Source organism: Diadema antillarum, unplaced genomic scaffold (assembly GCF_040938485.1).
Source record: "Diadema antillarum isolate AM-2024a unplaced genomic scaffold, OU_Dant_1.0 seq00001996_RagTag, whole genome shotgun sequence".
Taxonomy (NCBI): domain Eukaryota; kingdom Metazoa; phylum Echinodermata; class Echinoidea; order Diadematoida; family Diadematidae; genus Diadema; species Diadema antillarum.
The window spans coordinates 104,611-122,315 of NW_027272652.1; the positions used below are offsets into that span (position 1 = coordinate 104,611).

Below are 17,705 nucleotides of genomic sequence, written 5' to 3' on the forward strand. Positions count from 1 at the left end.
CGAAAGAAATTTCAGCCGCTGCTCCGTGAAACATTTTGCTTGCTAAATATAAAATGACATGTGTGAACACAATAGACATTGTCATTTTGTCCGCGTCATCATCACGTTTTTTTCTTACCTTCTTTAAATTTTGGCGAGCGAACGCAGCGAGCGAGCCGAAAATTTTTGTATTTCAGCTGACAGAACATGGAATTCTTGTGTGAACACAATAAACATTGTCATTTTGTCCGCGTCGTCATCATGTTTTGTTTTTATCTTGTTTGATTTGGTTTTTTGCCCCCCCCCCCCCACATTCTCCCTCCCCCCCTTTTCCGGGCGAGTTTTTTTTTTCTTCTTCTTCTTTTCTTTTTTTCTTTTTTCTTCTTCTTCGTTTTTTTTTTCTTTTTCTTTTTCTTTTTTTTTTCGTTTTTTTGCGCCCCTAAGGAGTGGCGCCCGGGGCACGTGCCCCCCTTGCTCCCCCCCCTAGATACGCCACTGATGCCATTACATTACAGTTGAATATATGTAAGGTTTATATGGCGGGCGAAAGAAGACGGAAGTGAATATAACCTTGCAACTGTACAGCCATGGAATGGATGTCAGGTTTTAACCAATCAGAACGCAAGAAACCGTTCAACTGTCGGCTCGTACGAGTGACCACCACACAGATATCATATATACAGGGCTGCACAATTGCACAGTTGCACAGTTTGTTTATTCATTTCTTTGTTGCTATCGTTGTTGTTTGCATTCTGATTGGTTGAAACTTGACATCCATTCCAGGGCTGTATACAGTCGCATGGCCGCATTATTTACGATCTCTCTCCCCGTCATAGTTTTGCGCCTACTGAACAATATTTTGAGATTATTCACTTTCCTGTCTACAGAACTAACTTGCACTGTTCCAGAACTTCCCTCTCTGTTGTCGAGTACGGACGAAAGCTGTAATAGTGGGTCGGTCATCAATTACAATGCAATCTGCGAGTTTGACTGCCCCGTTGGTCATAACATGACCGGAAATCCTGAGATCACGTGTCCTGTTTCGGGGATGATGTCACTTCCGTCTTGTGAGAGTAAGAGGAATATGATTGTTAGCCCTGACACAACTCCCAACCAAAAACGTACGCATATGATAAATAAACAGAAACACATTGCTATGAAATGCTGGTTCCTCTCAGTCTTTCCTCGTAAAAGCAGTCATTTAATATTTGAATGGAGTTGGAAAGATTTGAAGTCACAAGTACGTTAATTTGGTACTCATAATAAAACAGTCATTTAAATATTTGATATTTTATTGTCCCTCTTGATGAAATATGTATTTTGTTCACATATTGGGCGATGACTTTTATACATACTACAAGCTCTGTCTTTTTAGTGGGTCCCTCCATTTTCTGCACTATAAGCAACTGTATACATGTACTTCACTTCGATCACTTCTGTTTCTTTTTTACTATACAATGTATGATTACTAAAGGTCCTCAATTATTGTACAGTCTTTTCATTTCACTATGTTCTATTTACCTTATTCTCTGTTGTCAAAAGAAGTGAAACATGTTTTGTCGAAAAATGAAATAAACTTTGAATTGAATTGAATTGAATTGAATATAAACTGTGATATCAATTAATCGGTATTGTCTTTGGTACACCAGGTTGGGGTGAGGGTGGGGGGGGGGGAGGGGGGTGGCCTGAGGGCCCAATTCATTTAGTTGGCTCTTTCCCGACTGGGACTGCCCAACCCATAAGTCTTCATTGTATGTCCTTGTTTTGTATTATGTAATGTTAATATATGTGATTGAAAGCCGAATAAATGAATACGATTAGAAAGTGATTTATAAATTAAAAAAAAAAAACCCGACTGAATAACCTGAAGTGTGAGACAAATCTGGCAGTGAAGCATTCTAACATATTCCAACTAAACAGTTTCAGTTCCAACCCAGTGAGTATGAAATCAGCTATCGTCAATCTAAAACAGACATTACCATACTTGTAGCGATGTTGAATGATTTATCAGTGGAAAGATGGACTTAGTAAATAGATAAAGTCAAAATTACACCACTTCATTTCATGTCAGACAAAACTTTGTGATGCCCGCTTTTATGTGTCTGGAATATGCATAGTATTAGTGCGGTATTGACTTTTTATTTTTCTAGGTTGGTAGCAATACTATACTGGATACGTGGGTTTGATGTCTTTTCAGGTCTGCAATGCACTTGGAAAGTTTTCGTATATAGTTATATAAATATTTATGTTTTGTTTTGTTTTGTTTTTTTACTCAAAATTATTGTCTTTTTATGTTCCATACTCTCATTAGCAATTTGGTTGCAATACTTGGTTTGTATGCACGGGTAAAAAAAAAATATTGAACACACTGTTACCTAGCGTTGTTGTGCTATGTATTATGGAGCTCTAGATTTGCGACGCGGACGTTAAGACGACGGTTGCGTCTACCGTTCTCCTCTCTCTCTCTCTCTCTCTCTCCGCAACGTGTGCAAAGTGACTTTAGATTTCGCGAAGACGTAGCCTAAATAATGTAAAATGGTGCCCCCATATGACCGTTGCATCAAGTAGCTCTCTGCGTCGTGAATTTGAGCGGACGCTAAAATGGCTCAGAACCCACCATGAAAACTCACACAGGGCGTGATCGATTATGATATTTTCCGCATACGCCGAAGTTTTTTGTTTTGTTGTCCCTCTAACGTCCGCGTCGCGAAATTCTAAAGCTCTCTATTTTCTATTTCAAGTGACGACATAACGTATCACTTTCACAGTCGTTACCTGCACGGTGCCTGCACTTTCACTTGGTTTGGAGAGTCCGACCGAAGCCTGCAGCCAGGGATCCATCGTCGAATACAACACGACGTGCGAGTTCCGTTGTGGCGCAGGCTACAACCTCGTTGGAAGCTCGTCGGTCACGTGCCAAGCTTCTGGTGACTTTACGGCACTCCCTACTTGTCAAGGTAGTCTTACCGTTTGAATATGTCAAGTATTCCTAAGTGTTTTGGATTACAATTTTTTCCAGTTCAAATAATTATATGCATGTTTGCAGTGTGTGGTTGTGGGTTCTATTTTATATCTCACGTGTTAAATGAAACCAAAACCCAAAGAGCAATGTGGATTGAGTGAAAGCACTAGCAGCAACATTATTAGAACACATCACTGAAAGTTTGTAGGAAATCGGACAATCGATACAAAAAATATAAATTTTTAAAATTTTGGTATTGTAATGACTGTTGTAATGACTGGATATAACTGGACGTCATAAACTGGAGTAGTCTCCTTATCCAGTCATTACAACACAAAAACTTTTGAAATGCTTTTGCATTGGTTGTCCGATTTTCTTCAAACTTTAAACACTAATGTGTTCCAATAATGTTGCTGCTGTCACTCGATCCACATTGCTCTCTTGGTTTTGGTTTCCTTTAATGTTTGCTTCCCTTTCCTTCATAGACGTTAATATCTTATTGGAAGTCTTTAACGTTTGCCAGTGACTTTTCTTTGACATTTATTTCAAAGTTGTGACTTGCACTGTGGGCGAGTTTCCAGCACAGCTTGAGAGTCCCACAACCGGCTGCGTATCTGGTGGCACAGTAAATTTTAACACCACCTGCCAGTTTGTGTGCAGCGTTGGGTACTACCTGGTTGGATCCTCGCTGGTGACCTGTCTCTCTGATGGCTCTTTGAGTCTGCCGTCTTGTCAAGGTAAGAAACTCAAAAAGGAGGACATCATACTGCAGAGTTTTACAATATGGTGCCATCGTCATATCGGTAAGGTCCTGTGCTCATTCATTCCGTGTATTTCAAGAGGTCATTCTGTTGTGGTATATTCTGTACCATTAGTTGATTATAGTAATTCGTGAAATAATAAACCACGACAGCATGGGTCTTAAACAAACTTGAGTTCAGTTATGGCCGTTTTAACACAGCATCTATTTTCCTGTGACCACTAATATCAGCGGTAAACACATGCAAGGAATTGATATTATCTATTTCGTTGACTGATTGAAGGTTTTCATAGGCGACGGATGAGAAACATGAAGCTTGCTTGAACTTGCAGTAAGTTAGCATTTTACCTTTCTATGGATACCGATCACGTTATTGATAACAGCTGAAATTAGGTTTTGAGAAAACAATTAGAAATATCATTAAATCGCAAAGTGTAATTCTTCATATCAGAATTATGTTGTAAGAAACGCTCGGGACTTAGAAATGATCGCCAAGACTATTATCTGATCATCTGATAGATGAATTATGTTTCATCGCTTTGAGGTGTGTGGAATAGAATAAAATGAAACGTGACATCACGTTCCATCCCTTTGTTTAAGGGGCTGGTTTTTTTTTTCATCCAACGTCATAATCGTCATATTACGACGTTGGATTTATTCAAATCTTTATTTCGCAGCCGTGACGTGTTCTTTCCAACCCCCGACGTCTCCTCTCCAAACGTCATGTGATGGGGGCGCCCTTCGGTACCCCGGTTCTTGCTCGTACACCTGTTCAGACGGGATCTTGCAGGGAAACGAGTACAGATTCTGCCAAGCCGACGGAACGTTGTCTGGCACTGACCCAACCTGTGAAGGTATGGTGGCGCCATTGCATAAGCTACTATATCCTATCTATTATGAAAATCCGTCAACTGGATTATAAAGACATCTCACCGGAAGGGAGAATATCTAATCTTTCATAACAAGACTGGTGGAATTTTTACACAAGAGTTGCTGAGGAGTAATGAACAACATTCTTTTCTTTGATAGGCCTATTGAATATTTCCATAATTATCATCATTATTTTTTTTTTCATTTTGCTTACCATAATTTCCCAACAAAAGTGAGATGCTCTTCAACAAGGAAACATTCAGAAGTGAGGATAGACCAGGGAGGTGATCCATCTCCCTGGATGGACTAAGCAGCTTAGTGCAGAGCGTTAAAATCTGACTCTTTTGGAGTATTTTTACAAAATTTAAAGAAAGGATGATCTAATGGGAACGTACAGGGGATATTGTGAAAATCAATATGGCAGGGAAGAGTTATGCCACCAATAGTTATTATATTAGTAAAATGTAATAATGTACACATTTTCATGATATTCCCTCAGGGGTTGGTGTGTGTCCTTTAAAGGTCACTTTTGTATGGTTGTTTGATGCATTATCTGTATATCTTATGTAGGTACTAGTGTTACTTTAATGTGAAAATATCCACGTAAACTTTCATGCTCCACATAACCATATCTAGTGTATATTTGTCTTTATGGCATGTACTGTCAAAGTTTAACAAAATCCGTTGTCGATGTACTCTATGCTGCCACAGATGCGACATGCTCCTTGCCGTACTTTGGCAGATTTCTGACGTCACCAACCTGCACTTCCGGCGGCCAGGTGGCCGTGGGGACGACGTGTGAGTTGGAATGTGAGGAGGGAAACTTGCAGGGGCAGGCGACAGTCACGTGTAACGACGATCAGACCCTATCCTCAACACTCCCACAGTGCCTAGGTAAAGACGTGGTTTTCTTCAAAGAAACCTCAGTAAAATGTTTCAGATAAGTCAATTCTCTGAATAGGACTTAGTTATGAATTCTCGCCAGTGAGTAATCTATATCTAAGTTCAACAGTATAGACTCTTTTAAGGACAAATATTTAATTTTTTGTTAGTAGGCCTAATGTATGACGACAGAGTAATATATATGAGCTTTCATTGAATGTAATTTTGCATATAGGCTGTAAATTTGACTTTTGGAGTCTTTTGTATTTTCGCCATGTTCACCAAATGTTTCCAAAGATGTTTGGTTTGGTTTGGTTTGGATGTGCTTTGGTTTGGATGTGCTTCAAAACAGCCGACAAAGTACTGTTCTTCTAGAAACTCTCACCTCCTTTGCTTTTGAGGATACCTTCTATTATTCGTGCACTGAAACTGCTTTTTAGAATTGACTTGGAGGCTCTACCACTATTCTTCTTTCTTTTACATTTTTGATTTTTGCCGCTCATCCTAATGTGTAGAACCATGCGGAGCCGGATTCTGTACATCCAACCAGTTTTGCAATGCGACGCAGAACAGTTGTAACTGCGCAGCGGGATCACGTGACGAAGATGGCTCATGCCAAGGTAACGCTCTCAGAACAGGTCATGGAAAATGTCGCCCTTCCTCAGTAACTAACGTATGCCGTAGTACGAAATGCCCTCAGACTTAATACAACCTTTATAGGGGGAGGGAGGGGGAGGGGGAGCGGGGATGCTGTGGCACAGTGGATACAACTATATTGACTCCCTATTTCGATTTCCGCCCAGTGCTTACGTCCTTGGACAAGATGTTTTTACCCACCATGTTCCTCTCGACCCAGGTGAAGAAATGGGTACCTGGGGTGTTTCATAAAGCTGTTCTTAAGTTACGAACGACTTATGAACGACTGGTGATCAGTTCTGATGTGCTATACTTATCAAAATTTCAATAATTTAGCACAAGAACTGATCACCAATCAGGCGTTCTTAAAGTTGTTCTTACCCTAAGAACAGTTTTATGAAACACCCCCAGGTAACGCTAGGATAATAATAATAGCAAGGCTCTCTGGTAGAACGGTGTCAATACTAAAGAGGCTACCCTGGATAAAGAAGACCTTTTATCATTGTTATCTCCCCAATAGTGTGTCACTACACTATTGCTTGCAAATCTACGAAAAGCACTGTTGAATATTACTGTCGGTTATCAAATTTTAAGTGCCATCAGTATGTGGGCTATATTCAGTACATGATACATCTAACGTCCACAAATTCACAAAGAATCTAAAAGGCAGGTTTTATTGTGTTTATCGTAAAAAATCCTTGAAGAAAAATAATTGCAAGTTTCTGAACAAATTACAGTTTCATGATAAACTGTACCAGACAACGTAGAAGATCTATGGTATTGTACATTTAAATTTAGACCAGAGCTTTCGGCATTGTTCTCCAAACGGGGGGGGGGGGGGGGGGGGGCTCTTTTTAATCACGCTTTTCAGTAGAGGTGATGAACAACATGGCTAAAAATGGGGAGCAGTTATTATCTCAACCAAAGAAATCCTTAATACTGCCAAACCTCGAGGGAAGTGTTGGCTATGAACCATGCCCTCAACTCGGTACGTTATAAAAAGCTGGTCAGACACCACCGATTCCCGCACACACAGACACAAATACACACACGCACTCGCACACACACACACACACACACATACACACCCCCAACATGCACAGACATACATGTACATGGCAAAAACGTTTTGCCACCTGTGTACTGCATTGCAACAGCCACAGGGAGGCGTAACATTTGTATTTATGAACTTATGACCATTCTATCCACTGTCTAGATCCCTGCCAAGGACAATGTCATGTGACTACAGAAATATGCGCTCTGCCGGACAATGCCACCGAGTACGCATGCGCATGTCGACCGGGCAAGACGAGGGACAGCTCCAGCGGTTTATGTCGTGGTAATCAGACACGTCTTCGTTTGTCGTTGAAGGCCATGGCAATTTCGTCTTGAAAAATGTTCTACTCTTGGGATAATTGTAGGATATTTGAGTTGTCCGATGAGCAGTAGGTTCATATCTTCTTTAGCTAACTGCGTATGCCATTAAATAGATGTGGCAATATTTTCGAAAATAAAAGTTTAACTACAGGTAAACATTGAAAACACTTATTTATGCTCTCCATGGCATCTATGACTGAATACAATTAGAGTAGGATGGCTGTCATTTCAGTGTTATCTTGACAACAATAATATAATAAATACATAGATAAGATTCACATGGCTCTCATTACTGGCGTTTCCAAGCGCATCAATACAAAAGAGAAGTCGAATTGGAATACATAATATACACGTATATTGTGATATGCATATAGCAAGGGAAAGAAAAAATATCACGATTGATTGAATTAATGAGTTTTTATGTTGTGATCAGAAAAGGTCAATGTCTATAGGCTAACTGAAATGCGTGGTACTACAGGCATTCGTGGTAAAGTGCATGATGTGTTCTCACTGTTGCGCTATACTGTCTCCGTGTGTCTCAATCAGATTCAATAGCATTCAGTGGGAACTTCAGCCTGCTTAGAATTAATGGCACGGATGCGGTGTACACTGAAGCCATGTCAGACCATGAGAGTGAAGACTTCCGTTCAGTGGCAGACCCCGTGGAGCAACAGGTGGGTATGGTAGCCTTAAACCGACAAATCACAGAAAGCACATTTTTTTAGTTACAATGTAGGTGTTGTTTTCTTTTTTCGTAATTCAATCTATTATTGATATTTCATAAGAAAAATAAAACACCTTCTTCACTTGAGTCATGTTCTGGTCATAAACCATTGTTTGTTTTGTTTGCAAAACGAAATATGAATAAAAGAAAAATGATTTGTCTTTCATACCAGAATGGAATGGTCAGCTGTTAGAGAGCAAATATGAAGAATATTACTCTTTACTATGGACGAAATACACCTTATGTCATACTTGTCTGTGTTTTAATCAACTCACATCCTTTTTTATCAACCGTGAACGCTATAATAGCATTATGTTTTATAAAGGCTTTCTTCATTCTTCTCCATCATGCCCATGCATCACTGTTGTAGTCATTCAAATGACATGGCGATCTACAACTTGACTTTTAAATGGTGTGAGAAGAATGCTATATTTTTCTTCCCTCATGTAAAACGCCCAAACCCTCATGTGAAAATTGCTACACAATTTCCCCAGGATACTGTTATATACGAAATCGTAATCATTAGTTACCCTCCTCCTCCTTGTGAGAGATACCACACTTCATAACGCTTTATTTCTCTGCCGTTTTGCCAGAGAAATTCGGAATATTGTAGAAGAATGTTATTACTCTTCCCCTTGTACATACTTGTCACGAACTATTGTTCGTCTTCAAAAGTTAAATTCTTGCCAAGTTAAAATGCAGGCTGTATGCCCTCAATTTTTAACGTCACAAAATTTTACATGGTTGAAGATTGATATTTCTTTTCATATCGTATATGAAATATTACGGTAGTGCACCTCATAGTTTTTTTTTTCTGGCTTTTCTAGAGAAATGAAAGACAAACCCCATGTCACTCTGCTCCCCTTTATACCTGTTGAAATTTTATTTGGGGTCTGAATAAATTCATTAGAAATCTATAGTACTGTTTCCTCGGGCCATCCATCATTTTACAAAAAAAAAAAAGCTTCCGGTTTTATTATTCTGAGAAAAAGGTCCGAATTAACTGCACTCTGCAGTATATCAGCTTATGAAAGGAATCTAATTTTCAGGTTTGTAGAAGATTGACACAAATTTTAAAGTATACCCGCTCCTTGTCATCGATGCGAGCTGTCCTAAGTACCTCTCGCTATCTCTCTATCACTATCTGCCTAGCTTGAAGTAGTATACGCGAGTTACGACCCAGCACCCAGTGATATCAGGGTGACGAGCCTCTCTAATGGGAGTGTGGTGGTCGAATACGAACTCATCTTTTCGAGTGCAGGCGATGAGGAGTGGAGGAATGCACTGGAGGCAGCACTCAGCCAACGTGTCGCCAGTAACGACGGGCTTCTGGACGCGTCTCAGGGCGTGTACCTCATCGTCGACATGGAGTCCGTTGACCTTCGCCGTAAGAGCCAAACTGTCGGACAATCTCTGACATTTCAACGTTATTATTGCAATCTCAGTGTTCCAGTGTCAATTGACCCCATCCCTTCAAGAAAAACTAAGAAAACAAACAAACAAACAAACGAACAAACAAACAAACAAACACACAAACACACAACAAAACACAAGCTCACAAATCTAACTTGTTATGGAGTCTGAGGATTAATCCGCGTTCTCATCCCTGTCTAAATGAGCACGTATTGAATACGAGGCTTTATACATCACTTTTGTCTCGTGATTAAATGTTTAGATTGGACTAAATATTCGTCTTCATTCTCGTATAAAACGTCAAAGGATCTAACATATTACTATATAAACGAATTCCACATCTTGAGAGATCCCTCGTGAATTAGCTTCGAGGGAACCATGAACAATGAACGCTTCATTTCCTGCCACGATGGTGAAAGCTGTAACTCTGTGCCATCTGCTTCACCAACGTCATTAGCATCCTCTTCCCTTTATGTAAAATATGTTATTTGCAGCATGCACAGTAGGCCTACTATATGCACAAAGGAATGCCTGTAAAGCGCACCATATAACGCCGTTTATCGTTGCAATGAAATCTGAAATCACTACATTGCCACTACTTACCGATGGTATAAAACGCCACACACATACTAAACATGGAGAGCCGTACGTAACAGGTACACGTGTGTCTTTTCTTCGCAGTTCAAGTCGTGAATGAATGTGCCTCGGACACGCTGAATGACTGCTCAGCAGACGCTGTTTGTATGGACCATCAGAATCTAGGTGGGTTCACGTGCCAGTGTGTGGACGGATACCTTGACCTTTACCCGGATGTACTTCCCGGTCGATACTGTTTTCCAGGTAAGCAGTGGACATTATACTAGTATTGTAGGCCTGTATAGAGTACATGGGTCTTATCAGACTCTCAACTAAATGATGTTTCACCTTAAGCTTGCGAACGGGTTTACGTAGTGAAGATTGAGAAGGCATGGCGCATACATGTTATAGTAGGTTAATACTACTACTTAAGTCGATGACGATCTTAAATATAAAGTGCCTTTGTGACATTTTGTTGTATTTTGAATGTGCAACTGATAGTGAAGTGTTTAAAGACACAATACAATATACTAAAATAGAGAACACGTTTTGTATGTAGACAAGTACAGGGTAATGATAGTTATCCATTGTTGTTAACAAACACTAAATAGCCCCCAGCATCAGGGAGAATATAGATGACATCATCGGCGAAGTTGGAAAGAGCGGCGAAATTCCAGAGTTTTGGTCCAGAAAAGGAGAATAAAGATTTTGCAAGATTTTCCTAGTCAAAGGCAAATGATATTCATAGGATTGACGGGTCGGATATGCATGAACTGTTCGGTTTTAAAAAAAACAAACAACAACACTAAATAGCCATCAGAATTAGTGAGAATAAAGATGACATCAGCACGAAACAGGACTGAATTGTTCACTGAAAGGACTTTTGCATTATCTTGAATGTCATGATAACATCGTAATGGTGATAATAATGTGAAGGTTTTTTTTCCTGATTCCTAAAATTTTGTCTTCTGACTGTAAGAACAAGTGTTTATACATTGGTAACAAGGAAGAGCACTCGTTTTAACCCGAATGCATTCTCTGAAACAAATTTATCGTGCCTAATTGATGTGACAATTTGTCGGAATATGGCTTCTCAGTTTGCATTGATTCTGCTCGGGTTTTTTTTTTTGTGTGTTTTTTACAGACACAGCTGGGTCGATCACATCAGGTAAGGACTTTGCTGTCGCTTTTTCTTCCAATTACCATTCATTGGTATTCGTAACATCATATTGTGAAATGACAGATATAAAAAAAGGTCTTACGTTGGAGATGGATGAGGTGTAGCAAAGTCACATCAGAAATGAATGTCTTTAGAAGGTAATGATTTAGTTCGTCGGACAACATTACCGTTCTTTCATACGGTCAAAAGTACAATCAATTGATGAATTGAAGTTCATTTTTAATTAGGGCAACTTTTCAGTCGAAAAAAGGAGGACTGCATTTTTTTTTAAGCGATGGAGTCAATGAAGGCGTAAATAGCAGCCTATTTTGTGGTCAACTCTCGCAAAGTTTATTGGTTTATTGGTAGTTTCTATCGTGAATCAAATAATATACAAATATACCAGGCCTGAGAGGCTCTGGTTGAAACTATGTGCTTGAGGTGACTTCAGTAGCACTACTTTCTGAGGGGCTACTGATAAAGAAAATCCAACACATTTTCATTTTCTGGTAGAAAGAAAGAGTACGTGTACTCGCATTTGTCTCTCAGAAAGCAGATGGAGAAATTTTCTCCTTCGAATATGTCAGTGTCAGTTGCAAGTCGAGGGAATTATTATGTACTTTTCATAAGATTTATTTTTCTGAATCTTTGTATATCTTCCTTGTGTTGTCGCCCATTTGTGATGTCATCTGATATGGCGATGGCGGCACCGATAGAATTTATATCTTTTGAACAGATAGACAGATTTTCTTCAAACTTCGCTGATGCGTTCGACCAATATCGTTGCATGCACTCAATCCACGTAAATATTTGGGTTTCATTCCCCTTTAAAGCGACGTTGCGGAGGTGTTCACGTCAGATCTCCGCTGGAAAGAACACAGTGTCCCACATTGTGAGAAACACAGTCTGAAACACAGTGTGAAATCTCTTCACACTGTTAAATTCGAGCGTTTTAACAGTGTGAACATAATGTAAGTCTTCAATTCAGAGTGTGAAACAAAACATTACTCTATGAAAACCACACCACAGTGTGAAATCATCTCCACACTGTTACATTCGAGCGTTTTCACAAAGTCGACTATGTGAACACACTGTGAACACACTGTGGGACACTGTGTTCTTTTCAGTAGGGAGCACCCTTTATAAAACGGCACATTATCAAACGAAGGTACACATTGGATTCCACCGCCTGCTGGTGTTTATGAATTTACATGTCCATATCTATTTGCAGAATTCCCATACTTCGTTATGATCATCATGGCCGCCATCTTGGTTGTCACGATACTACTAATCGTGTGCTTCTCAATGACGTGGTACCAGCAGCAGCTGAAGCACCGTTTGAACTCGATAAACTCGAGCGAACAGACCTTCACAAAGGACCTGTCCAACAGACGCTTGTCATCACCTCGGGTGAGCTTTGTCGTTTTTAAATTTTGTTTGTTTGTTTGTTTGTTTGTTTGTTTGTTTTTGTTGTGTGTGTGTTTTTTTTAATAAGGACTTTTAACCCTTCAAGTCCCACTTTAACTAACCAAGTCACACAAACCACATTTTAGTTGTTTGGTACTGAATCTTATTGTCATAAATTGTACTATTGTTCGTGCATGTTTCCTGAGGTAGTACAGTAAAAAATCATCTTCAGTGAGTCCCTACTATACGTTGTTAATCATGTCTGTATTGCACAATTTTTGAAAAGCCTTTATGTTCCTAAATTTGTGAAAATATCTTGAATTGGCAATACGTCTAAAGGGTATTAGGATTAATGTTTCACTCTCACTGTGGCAATCTTATGTTTTCCATTTCTGATTTTGTGAAGACTAAATGAAGATAGCCAGTTTCACGTAACCACTTTCCAGTGTAAGATATGCACTGGAATTCAAAGGTGCCAATTTAATGATGACAGAGGATACTTTTTGCGTGGTATCGAATTAGAATGAAGTGGAGCAATCCTGGGCCTGTCATGAGAAAATGACATTGAACTGTATAAGTTTGAATTGCTTTTATAAAATAGTTTTCAGAATACTGAAAAAGGACATTGGCTCGTGCGAAGAGTTTACAATGCTGCAAGTGAATTGTTTTGCCTAAGTAAGTGAAAGAAACTGCTGCAAAGCGTTGTTTTATATGTATGCACACATAAAATTACACTTAATGATAAATGTATGTACCAACAATTGCACATGCAAATGTGTGCGTATGATATTTGCCATGTTGATTACGCAGAATAAATACTTGGTTATAACAATACTTTTTTTTTTGGGGGGGGGGGGGTTACTTCTTTATAGTTTATACGTTTTCTTTCGTTTCTTCTTCCTCCTAACTCCAGGGAAACTCGTCGAATCTGCATTCAAATACCATATTGTTGAATGGCGCTATGGTGCAAAATGGCGGTATAGTGCAAAACGGCAGTGTGGTGAAAAACCATTCTCACCGATCAAAGCCAAATCGACGGCAATCATACCAATACGACAGAGACAGCGAACCTCCGTCATCCCCGGAGCATTTTCGTCACGATGAGCCTGACCATCACAGATCGCACCCTGATCGTCGGCGGAGTCAGAACACGGACTTAGAAAGCAGGCAGCATTACAGGTCAAAGAACGAACTATTTCCCATTCCGAGAGGTTCCCGCGGACCCAATGCTCTATCGTCAATCGATCGGCAACGAGCGATATCACCGACTGATCGGCGTCCCCGCGGAGAACAATCTGTAACGCCGATTGGTCACTGGTTTCAGCATGAAGTTCTGCCGTCATACACGTCATCACGCCAAAAAATGTGAGTTCTGTTTTTATCAACATTCAGTGTGCACATCCTTTGCATGTAATTCACAAATGACAGAATGATATAGAAGAAAATGGTAAAGGAGAATGGTGACATTATGTCGTTTATTATACATGTATATATTAACGTTTTGAAGCAATAGCGAGACAGAACGTTCGCAGGAGGTCAGAATAACCATCTCTCCTTTGCTATTCCGTCATGAAAGGGAATGCATGTCAGGGAAGAAACATTCCGCCACTACCTACATTTGAAACACAGTCAAAATACGTTAACAAAGTGAAAAAAGGTGACAATTTCCAACCGGGGAGAGACATGGAGGGCACGTTGCCTTATCTAACTAACTAAGAAGAAGAAGAAAAAAAAAAAAACATAACCCGTTAAATTTGCTTTGCAGCCTTAGCAGAATGTCAATATTCTTCTAGACCTATGTTCTCCTTGAACATTGCAAAAATGATCGGCAGGGTGGATTACAGACTCACGACAGAAGTGAAAAATACGATATACCAGTTTCTGTAAAAATAGCTATCCTCTTTGGATGGATGTTCCCGTTCGCACGATGCCACTTTCTGCAACCCATTTCTGTGGGTGTACAGACGACGTACGGTAACATAAATCAGCCCTGCGAAATACAATGGCTTAAGCTTTCGTGCATTAGTACAGTAGTCCTTACCTGTAAATCTGCCTTGTCGTGGCTAATTTTTCATATTATTGTTGTTTTTTGTTTTTGTTTGACAGAAACGTGACCCACCTCTGAAGACAGTGAGTCAGCGGATGAGGACGCTATGCTCGTTTCTTTATCCCTCCGCCAGGAGAAGGCATGCGATACAAGTATCATGTTTGTTTGATGTCCGTCTTTCCGTCCCATATCCCGTTATTGTGATAAAAAAATAAAAAAGTAAGACAAGTAACAAACAGACGAAATCGCTCAATGAATGTCCTTGGTACCTTTACCAGGTACACCAGTGTACATGGAACGATGATTCACTGATTGTTGTCGTTGTTTGTTTTTCTTTTTTTAAGTTCTTCAAGGTCAAAGGTCATTGAACTTAGAATAAAATTGCCTTTTTGCAGCTTTAGCTTCATCTTGGAATGTCCAGAGGTGCTAAAATGTTTTGGAAAGGCCAGAAATAAATATACTCCTAACATGATAGTTGCAAAAGGTCGAAGGTCAATTTCAAAGATCACTCTACTTTTGCCAAACACTCTCATTCCCTACTATGTATTGGGCTGTGGGTCTCCGTTCCTTAAGAGAAATGTAGGGAGACACGTAAAAGATAACTTGACAATCACTCCATTGAACATGACAGTGGTTAAAAGTCAAAGGTCAAAGTCATACGTCACTGTACTTTGAAAAATTGTGTTTCCAATCATAACTCCATCGAGGACTGGCCAATGCTGATATGAAATGATGTAGACATGGTAGAAATTAACTGTTTTTAGTGTGTACATGATTGTGGTAGGAGGTTAGAGTTGAAGCTTATAGGTCATTGTCCTTTTGCTACAAATGTTATTTTCTATCCATAACTTCAGCTAGGAATGCTCTGTGGTAGTATCTGGTACGACAATTAGAATTAAATAATCACTTAGTTGTCTGAAATGACAAGGGTAAAAGGTCAAAAGTCACTCGCAAGTGTAACAAAATTTAGGAAAACGAATTCTGGCCTAAATTCCTTTAGGTATTGAAGTTCATTGTTAATGTTGCTCGTTTTTGGTGTGGTAATGGGGGAAAATGTGGAAGATCTATACTTCCTTTGAGCTGCCCTCGCTTTTGTGTATGTGTGCGTGTGTGTGTTTTGTTCTCTAGGCATGTTTCGTCGTGGGAACCTAGTGATGATACAGCACTCATGCGACTGGCCGAATTCTAAAGCCCAGCTCACACCTTTGCGGTTTTAGCTGCGTATAGCTGCGTCAGTCGAACGCAGCCTTAAAGCAGCCTAACGCAGCACTCCGTGGCAAAAAAATGTAGCAGTCACATTGTTGCGTTGTAGCTCGTATATTTTGTACAAAATGGTTGCCTACGGTTGCCTTAGTTTGCTTTTCACCTCGCTCCAGCTCGCTTTTGCTCGTAACAGTACGATTCAGTACGAAGATTGCTCGCCCCGTTGCGCGTGTACCTCGTTCGCCACTCGTTCGTTGCTCGCTGGTATCTCGCACTAGCTCGTAGCATCTCGCACTAGCTCGCTAGCAGCTCGCATGAACTCGCTTCTCCTCGTTTCACTGCTCATCCACTCGACTGTTTTACTCGTTCCGGCTCGATCCGCTGCGTATCAGTTCGCCCTGCTGCGTTATAAGCTCGTAGGGAGCTTCACTGGTGGTATATAATTTTTTTTTTACATTTTACAGTTACGGGGGGTGGGGGGGGGGGGGGGGAGGACAAGGACTTTTTTGTTCAAATTCTTCAAAAAGCACTAAATTTGGTATACGTGTTGCCAAAACCATACTATTTCAATTTTTGATGGGCTCCAAGAAGGGCGCCCTGAGGCCATATTGGCCAAATCTAATGTGGCCGCCATCTGAAATTCAAAAGTCATTTCCATTGTTTAAAAAGGTAAACATTTCATAATAATTTTCAAAATCTGTATTATAGGTTTTCTGGATCATAGAATGAAATCGAGTCTGAATGTTGTTTTCATGGTCTGAAGCCAGCTTTTCCTTATAGGGTCAGGACATTATTTTCACTACAGGTTATTTCAAAATGGCTTGCCTACGGTCACTATAACAGGAATGACAACCTTGCTCATTACCTGCAGTTGTTGAGGACTGAACAGAGCATATTACTGTGTTAAAAAATTACTTTTCAGCATTATACATTGTGTGGTAATACAATTCTTAGAAAAAAAAGATTTTCCACAAAACCTACAATAACAGCGGGAAACTCAGTTTGAGGTGTTTTTAAAAACTGATATGTTTGAATCTGATGTTGCTGAAAGCACACAATTATTCCAAAAGCTTCATGATTTGGTAAGCATATTGTGTTTCTAAGTCAAGTGAATTTAACTAAATCTAACTAGATTTTGTATGAACAGATGTATACGCAGTCATAGCGAGCTAAAGCGAGCAGCATCGAACAGGATCGAGGAGGAACGGGGTAAGGTGAAGATGAACGAGGGGGAGCGAGCGACGGACGAGCTAGATTCGCAATGAAGCGAGTTACATCCGCAACGGTCCTTGCTAATGCGAGCAGAGTACTAGGAGTAGAGTGAGGTGATGCGAGGTAAAGCGAGGTAACGCGAACTAAAAGCGAGGTAAGTCGAGGTGAAGCGAGCAGGTATCGTAACCATACGCAGTGAAACGCAGTTCAAAGTAAAGCTGCGTTGGCCTGCGTTAAGCAGCTCGTTGTCGCTCGCCCTTGCTCGTCCTTGCTCGCTCTAGCTGGTTGTTCCTCGTCTTAGCTCGTATGAATTTTGATCTTGCGTTCAGTTGCGGATGTTTGAAAAAATTTCAAACTAGCGAGCTAGAACGCAAAGCCTCTGCGTTAGTCTGCGTATTAACCTCGTATTAGCTCGTTTCATTGCGTAGTGCTGCGTTGGGCTGCGTTAGACTGCGTTCGGGCAATACGCAGCTGAACGCAAGCTCGAAACGCAAAGGT

General features: G+C 40.2%; 1 protein-coding gene across 1 annotated transcript in view; it reads left to right on the forward strand.

The window, feature by feature from the left end:
• Nucleotides 1–15,685, forward strand: part of LOC139713528 (sushi, von Willebrand factor type A, EGF and pentraxin domain-containing protein 1-like) — a 54,821-nt gene extending 39,136 nt beyond the window's left edge. Inside the window, exons 29-41 of the mRNA XM_071625255.1 lie at nt 867–1,052; nt 2,748–2,936; nt 3,493–3,678; nt 4,379–4,555; nt 5,283–5,465; nt 5,969–6,073; nt 7,306–7,428; nt 8,013–8,140; nt 9,343–9,577; nt 10,285–10,443; nt 12,570–12,748; nt 14,852–14,875; nt 15,647–15,685. Coding sequence (XP_071481356.1) covers nt 867–1,052; nt 2,748–2,936; nt 3,493–3,678; nt 4,379–4,555; nt 5,283–5,465; nt 5,969–6,073; nt 7,306–7,428; nt 8,013–8,140; nt 9,343–9,577; nt 10,285–10,443; nt 12,570–12,748; nt 14,852–14,875; nt 15,647–15,685 — 1,913 coding nt within the window. The remainder of the gene's footprint in view (nt 1–866; nt 1,053–2,747; nt 2,937–3,492; nt 3,679–4,378; nt 4,556–5,282; nt 5,466–5,968; nt 6,074–7,305; nt 7,429–8,012; nt 8,141–9,342; nt 9,578–10,284; nt 10,444–12,569; nt 12,749–14,851; nt 14,876–15,646) is intronic.
• Nucleotides 15,686–17,705: the final 2,020 nt, after the last annotated feature.